Source organism: Gavia stellata, chromosome 6, assembly GCF_030936135.1.
Source record: "Gavia stellata isolate bGavSte3 chromosome 6, bGavSte3.hap2, whole genome shotgun sequence".
Taxonomy (NCBI): Eukaryota; Metazoa; Chordata; class Aves; order Gaviiformes; family Gaviidae; genus Gavia; species Gavia stellata.
The window spans coordinates 15354274-15362597 of NC_082599.1; the positions used below are offsets into that span (position 1 = coordinate 15354274).

The 8324-nt window shown below is 35.3% G+C and overlaps 1 protein-coding gene across 1 annotated transcript in view; it reads left to right on the top strand.

Moving 5' to 3' along the window:
- CUL2 (cullin 2) overlaps positions 1 to 4635 on the top strand; it is a 53886-nt gene extending 49251 nt beyond the window's left edge. Inside the window, exon 21 of the mRNA XM_059818383.1 lies at positions 4064 to 4635. Within this exon, the coding sequence (XP_059674366.1) occupies positions 4064 to 4195 (132 nt within the window). The 3' untranslated portion in view covers positions 4196 to 4635. The remainder of the gene's footprint in view (positions 1 to 4063) is intronic.
- The last annotated feature ends 3689 nt before the right edge of the window (positions 4636 to 8324 follow it).

Consider the following 8324-nt stretch of genomic DNA (forward strand, 5'->3'; position numbering starts at 1 on the left):
GATTCCTGCTTTACTGGACCATTTTGAGTATGGAGGTAGAGAGGCATTCAGTCATTTTGAGATCTACTGTATGCTTTCTGTCCTGTGGTGATTGAGGAAATAGTTTACCACACCCACCACTTAATAATTATTTCCTAAAAAAAAAAAGCAGCTGCAGAGAGCTTGTAAGCCCAGAACTTGCAATATGAGACATCTTAAAGGGTTTGGATATTGAAATAGTGCTTGTATACAAATACTCTGAAAGCAAACTTAATTTTAAGAAATCTGATTTTGAAAATCTGCAAGATGAGGTTCTGATTACTTCTCAAAATCTTTGGTTATTTGGTTTCCTGTTACTTAAATCATCCATGCAATTATGATGAAATCCTGTAAGAATTTACACTTAAAACTAGAAAATGGTAGGCAAAGCCCTGTTTCATCTTTGAAAATACTTTTTTCTCCCTACGCTCAAATTCTTAGAAAAAGTTTTCAAAGTGTACTTTGCTTGTGACCAGTTTATAAGGATGGAATAGATTAAAAATTTTTATGTTTTGGAAACAAAGAATCCTTTCTGGTTGCTTCTTCCTTTCTTTAACTCAGGAGGCACTGTCTGACATGCCTCTGCTGCATTTTGCTCTTGCAGTACTCTTGCAGAATAGTACAGTCTATTAACATCAGGAGCATTTTCATGTTTTGCAAGAAAGGTGGATATTTTGATTGTTACTCAGTTAAAAACTAAATATGGAGTAAAGTTGGTGCTCCATTTATCTGTCATCAGCCACATCTACCAGTATTGGTTTTTTACCTTAGCTTTTAACTAAATTTATGACACTTTTCAAAATCATATCCTTTTATCATTTAGTCTTAGGCCTCAATTTTGAATACTACTTATATCCTAGGCGGATTAGGGCATTTCAAACTGAAGGCTAGGCTTCTAAATAATTGATATCTATGCTGCAGTATAGTGGGGGGACCTGATACAGCCTTAAATGGGCAATTGTGAAACCTCAAGCAATAAGGTCAAGCAGTACAAAAATACATTAGGGTCAATTTTTCCTTCGTCTTTGCACTCTGAATTAATATGTGCGAATCTCCATGCTGCCTCAGCTAAACTGTTACTGGGACCTGAGCTAGGTTCTTTAAAATATAGATGTCCTGTCTACAGTCTGTGATACAGATGTACTCTTAGGCACTTCAGAAATTATTGTCAGGTTTTAGAGCAAATTGTGGGGAGACAGGTTTTTGTGTACTTAATGGTTAAACACAAAGATGAAAAACTCATGTTAAGTGGAAATTTTACCTAGTTATGTTTGCATTGAGCTCAGTAACTTGTTTTGCTTCATGTTGTATGAATAAGGCGAAACTGCCAGGTGGTTCTGAACTGAACACGGCTCAGCTTTCTCACTAGACTGACCTTCATTAAAAAATTAATAACCATTGCTTCTATTAAACCTGTAAAGTATGCATATCTAAATTCTTGGCTGTCCAGCTTCCTTTTTTTTCCCTGTTAACCTTGTAGTAAGATTTGATTTACTATCAGGGGCCTTTTTGTTTCTTAAAACATTCGTTTGTGATGTTGTTACTAATTATGGTGATATTATTACTTTTATAATGACATTTATGTACTTAGATATAATGTATTCACTTAAAATTTCTAGTCTGACTTCTGAATCTTTTGAAAGGAAGTCTGTTTACTATGAATGGTTAATATTTTCTCACCTCCTTAATATTTTTTTCTGAAATATAAGGGCAGGATTATACTGTTGTTAGAGATGTGATTGAGAGACTCCTAGCCTTAATGTAGTTAGCTCTGATTCTAATTGTTAGACTATAGCACCACATGTTTCATTCAGGGTGAGGTGTCCAAGAAAATACTTAAGGCCCTTGGTAGACCTGTCTATGTCAATATGTGGTCTTTGCTGAACTGTTAATTGTGTTGGATGTGCCCTGATACTTTTACTTTTAGCTCCATGCTGCAGTTGCTTGCAGGACGAGGTAGCTTTTCCCTTAAAATGAATACGATTAGTGGGAGTAGTGGAGGGGAAAGGTCAATGCAGTCATTCCCAGAAAAATTTTTATTCTGACCATCAGGTGTTTCTATCCATCCTTCTTATTTGTATTATCTTTGATAAAACAAAAACAAAAAACCCCCACCAATACAAAATTCTACCTTTTGTTCTCTCTGTCCTAAGTAAATACATGAAGTATGATGATGACAATCAGTTTGAGTGTAGGGCTGAAGTTAGGTGAAATCTGAGCAGATCTATTAGCTTGTCAGCACCAAGTTTCTTCTCATTTGTACTGCTGTGGAACATACCAGACCCTTGGCTTCTAGCCCAACACAACTCGCTCTTTTGAGCTTTTTGTTTGCTTTGCTGGGTGAATTCTACCTGGTGAGTTCTGTTGGCTCACAGAGGGCTCCAGCAAGCTCTAGAGCTGGGACAAAGCCAGCCATGAAAAGTTGTAAAGAAAACAGGAAATGCAGCTGAAATAAAAATCACTTTCTTTACCGAACAAATGAGAAACTACAGGCAAAATATATTGTGACACTTGAGTAGTAAGATCTTTTGTTTGCCTCACTTACCATTGCTAGGAAGTAGAGAGGGGAAAGTAATAGTAATTTTCTTTGCTGCAGGCTGGCCACAAGAGTAAAATGTGAAAAATTTTCCAAGTTAATAGATATCTGCAAGAGAATGGGCAAAACTGAGAACTATTAAGAGACGTCTGAAGTTTTGCCTGCAACTGCAGTTTCTTCCACAATGCATATATAGATTTGTTTTTACAATAAATAATTTTTTACTGTATGCATTACAAAGTTCCAGCATAGCCAGATGGACCTTGCCAAATTGTAGGGCTATCTGCAGTGACTGAAGAAAGAGAGGTTTGTCCTGATTGTCTCAAATTGTATAGGAAAGGAGGTGAGTGGTAGGGGGACTCCATTTACACCTTCCAGGCAGCTGAGCAGCTCGAGTGCCCTCCAGGACCAGGTATGCAGCGCTACATGGGCTGGAATTGAGACAAAACACAACAAATCCAGCTCACATCTCATATCCTGGCAGCTGCAACAGCAATGAAGTAGTGTAACTTTACAAAATGGTTACTACTTGGGCTGTGTCTTTTGTGATAAAAAGTGTCATCTAGGGCTTTTCAGCAAATTTCCTGAAAAAGAAGTGTTATTTTTTCTTGCAGATTTGATTGTCTAGTGCAGTAGAATCTCTAAGGATAGGTTGCATGTTTAATATATTTAAACTGTGCTATTCAAGAATTAATAAGGTCTTCTTATAACATTATAGTCAGATTTTTTGGTAATTTGTTATGTACCTAGTTACATGTCTTCTAAACATGTCTTTTTAATGCTATAAAGAAAATACAGGTTTCACAAATCTTTATTAAATGAAAATGTCGTCTATCTTTTTATGATAATAAGAGTGGTGATGGATGAGAAGAAAATAGTGTTCAACTTCAGAGGTAGTTTTGAAAAATACAATCAAGTGAAATTTAACCATTCAGAATTGTATAAACTATTACAAAAACTAAGTAACACATTCTTCAGGCATTTAATTTCCAAGTAAGACTGCTGTAACTCAAAGTTTGGGAGTCCATAGATTAAATATTCCAGAACAATGAAAGTACATAAATAGAAGTAAAAGGGGCCTAGTCTAGGAAGAGAAGTCAGTTAGCAGAGCCAGCATGGAAAGGCACATACGATTTTACAAAATTTTCACTTTGCTTAAACTGTGATAATAGTAAAGTGAAGAAATGTGTTAATATTAGATGAATTTTTTACCTGAATATTTATCTTCATTTGTACCGTGACAAATGAAGCAAGCAAGAGGACTGAAAAGATCTGGTTAGCATGCAGGCAAACTGAACGAATGAGCTGAGCAGTGAGTTTAAGTGCCCTGACACTAATGCATAGAGATGTTTTGTTGGTTGTTGTAAATGAACTATTCCAGGTTTATTTAATCCTGTCTTTAAAAGAAAAATATACTGAATTTGCCTTAAAGCCCTTATTGAATATTTCTATAGCATTTATAATTGTTGTAAATCAAAATAATGCAAAAACCATGTCTTTCTTTTGCAGGTAATTAGCCAATCAAGAGCTAGGTTTAACCCAAGTATCAGCATGATTAAGAAGTGTATTGAAGTTCTGATAGACAAACAGTACATAGAGCGAAGCCAGGCCTCTGCAGACGAATACAGTTATGTAGCATGATGTTGCTATCCTGCAGGTATGATTGTAAGGAGATCATTGCTGTCACTGTTTGGTGTGTTCCTGTGGGAAGAGGCAGGCCTGTGTCTCCATAATTGGTCACTTGGCAGCCCCTGTTTTTCTGCTGTTTACAACATCACCAGTGCCATGTCATGAGCGTCAATGAAAATGCCTATAGATATTTCAAGCTCATGTCATTATGACATTTCTTAAAACTTTACTAAAAGAATGAGTGAAGTATTGCTGAAATGTGGAAAATTGGTTGGGTACCATGCTTTTTTTTTCTCCCCTTTCACGTTTGCAGTTGATGTTTTTTAATGTATCTTAAGACAAAGTAAAAAAAAAAAAAACCCTAAATATTGTAATATGACAGATAACCTAATAATTGTATCTACATTAAAATGTAAAAAAAATGACGAACATGATACTGCTGCTTGTCAAATAAAAAAATAAAGTTATATATTGTGTCTCGAATGATTGTAGAAATGGATATAGCATTAATGTCTGTAAATATTATTCAGACCTGGAAGAGTAAAAATAATGTTATGTGTTTGGGTTTTGGATAACCTCAGAAGTAGATCTGACGTAAGGACTAATTTACATAAAACTGAATACCAGGTATGTTATGTTTGATGTGATTATAAAAAAATATTTATGGTTAAGTGCACATCTTGTTTTCTTGAGATTAGGTTAACTTACATTCTTAGTGCCTGAAGGCCTACTCTGTGTCTGTTAATCTCATGCTGTAGCAATATATTACAAGAGAAAATAAACAGACATTTGAGGGGCTTTAAGTAGTGTAGTTCACAAAGAATTAGGAATGGTTATCATGAACATCAAAGATACAGTTCAGTGGCTTGTGAAAGCACCCTATTAATGCGAAAGAATACAGCAGACTGGTAATTGAAAAAATGTTGTTTCACTAATGCATTGGGTAGAAACACTACATGGATAGGTACCTATGTTTGTTTCCACATAAGCCCATACTGTTTTTTTCTTGTTTTCCCTCCTGACTCATATGGTTGTATTTATCATATTTTGTTTTCCTCTGCCCCAATTAGATTTCTAGCTATTTGGGTGAGACAGGAAGTCCATGGGCTATTTCATGTCCTGCATTGTTCATCACGGATGGCATGGTGACTGTTCACTCTCACCATAAGCAAAGTATAATTTTAAAAGGTACTAACTCTACCACTGGAAATAATTGAAGTTTAAGAGCATGTAGAGTGTGAACACACTGAATGCCTGCTGCAGAAAAGAGCTTCCTCATGGCTATGCCTGCAGTTATAATTGACAGGATAAATATTAACTTTAAATGTTCTATTTTTGCCAAATTTTATTTGTGTGCATATAAAAAAATATATGTAGATGTATATTATTTGCAATATTTTTTTAGGTTGTGTGATATTTCATCACCTACTAAAAGTCCACAGATCAAGAATTAATTTTAAAGGAGAAAACCCTTTGGGGGGGCTTTTTCCTTTTTTTTTTTTTTTTTTTTCCTTGCTCTTCACTGTATGAAAGGCTTCTCTCCAACTCACATATTGTTGTTGTCTCTTATTTCTCAAGTGGCATTGCATTCATATGTCATCTGGAGAGTATAGTAAACTTTCTATAGTTCACTAGGAAATGCATCAAAAAGTTGCAATGTTTTCCTTATGTGGATTTTGCTGGGGGTGAATAAAGGGCAATAAACAATGAAGGGCACTAATCACTTCTTCCATATCTATGGTATTTTATCCCACTGCACTAAGATCTAGATTTTAAAAATAGATTTATGTCTTAAAGAAGTGGGGTTTTTACCTGATTGTAATATGGTGCAGTAGGTCATTGTCTAAAGTGGTAGTTCAGAGTTGTATGTGTGTGTTGGGAGACAGCACAGGTACTTATAGTGTCACTAAGTGTAGTAAACAGGAGACACATTAGCATAGATTTTGACTGGAGTCGCTTTTAATCTATTTCAGTGTGAAACGTTTCTGTGCTTTATAAAAAGTAATTCATTACATCTTATGACAAAAAATAGAATAGAGGGAATATTCTATGGCCCTATAGAAAAAATATTGCCTGAACATTGAATCATCAGATCCTTTCTCCAGAAAACAAACTAACAGTGACACCAAAGCTTCTGGAAACAAATGTGTTTTATCTTGTAACTTGTGTATGGGTCAACAGATTTTAAGCTTGTTTCTTCATAAAAGGGTTAATAAAAGCTTTATTTAACTATAGATTGCAGTAGCAAAATTTTAAGACTGCGTTTGAAAAAGCCTTAGAAATTTATTTTCAGAATCACTTCATAGACAAAACAAAAACTTTAGTGCTCTAGCCCAAACGTGTAAGGTTTTAGCATTACCTTATCTCTGAATTTTTGCATGCCTAAAACATCAAAAGTAATATTTTGTTTTTTAGATAAGCGTGCTGCTGAGTTGAGACACGTTTAGTGCGTTGAAAACATTCATATATTTCAGCACAGTTGGCATCCTCAGACAATGTCTTTCATAATTATACACAAACTCAGTCTTTTCAGTGCCTCTTGGGAAACATGGCTATAGCTGGGAAACATTTTGAATTCTACTTTATAACTCACACCTTCCCCCTAAGGAAAAAAGTAGTGCAAAGATTCAGCCCTGTGTTGCTGGGTTAGGTCACTGAAGTCATTGCTGGCACACAGTGATGCAGCTTACAAAGTAGTGCTACAACCTGGCAACTCAATACATCTGGCAAGTGTCATTTCAAAATACAAAGTGCTAATGGGTATTAACAGGAGGGGCAAATTATAAAAAAAGAAGACATCCAGAAATGACGTGCACTTTTAATTTTTCACTAGAAGAAACTGGTATAATTGTATAGATTTTTTTTTTAATTTATTGTAAACCTGTTAACATGTATGACCTGCTAGTTTATTGGGTGCATATTTCATACATCTACATTTCTAATATCAAAATGCATTTTACCTCTAGTATTGAGTGTTACTGATAATTCTTATGCCAACTGAAAATGTATTTCTATGATGTTATAATTTGTCTTCAGATTGATTATCTTATTCCAGGAAAGAAAAATGTGTACCTCTATTTCAGTACATGCAGGGCTGCTGGAGCTATGAAAGGTACTTAAATCACTGCAACATGAGAAAACAGTTTTCAAAATGGGAGAGCATCGTTACTTTTTAAGACGCCTTTCAACGAGTACATCACTTTTCCAAATAAGGAGCAGAGTACAGAAATTGGTCAAAGGAGAAATACATTTTATGAGCTGGTATCTTCCAGCTATGCTTAGAAAGCCATTTCTTGTCCTTAAAAAAGTTGTTTTTAAAAGCAGGTCTTACAACATAGTATTGATTCTTGAGCAGAATAAATTTTTTGTACCCTAGGGCAAATACGTTAGGACTGTCCATGCTTCACAAATATGGCAAGTACCTAGAGTTAATTAATGTAAGGTATTACAATCTATGAAAACATACTCTCCAGAAGCAATTGTTCTTGCACTGAGTATTTTCTATTACTACAAATCTGAAGTTATCCTTACTGGCTTACAGTAAGTTGTATTGCAGTTTCTACCTGATAAACAGAGTTTTTGCAAGTTCTCAGGCAAACGAAGAGGAAGGATCAAAACATTGTTTGGGTATAATAATTTTAAAACAATGCAAGACTTTGCTAAAAACAAGCGTGTGTGTGTGTGTGGTTTTAAAGAGGGAGAGTGAATAAATATGATAGTAAAAGTAACCAGACGTCTGTAGTTTGGATGTGTGTTTCCTTATTGTGTCCATTCTGTAGAATTCACAATTGCATCAATAAGGGAAGAAAATAACAGCCAGCAAAAGGAAAGAGGAAGAGGAGGCTGGCCAGTTGGCCTCCCTTTTAGAAGTACTGGAGTTGTATTTTTGTGTTCTTTATCTTTGAATAGTTTAAACATGCATACGTTAATTAACAAGATTACTATTTAGTTCAGTATTGATGATTAATTGTCACACATTAGAGGAAGAAGTGTGCTAGAGTATTCAAAGAAGCAGTGTGTTTGACATAGCCATGTGTTGGTGCTGCTCCCATCAACTGTCCCAGGAGCACGCAGCACAAGACTTGAAAGCTCCCTTAGTCTCCCCAGTAATCCAGTCTTGCATACGCATCTGAGGAGTGAA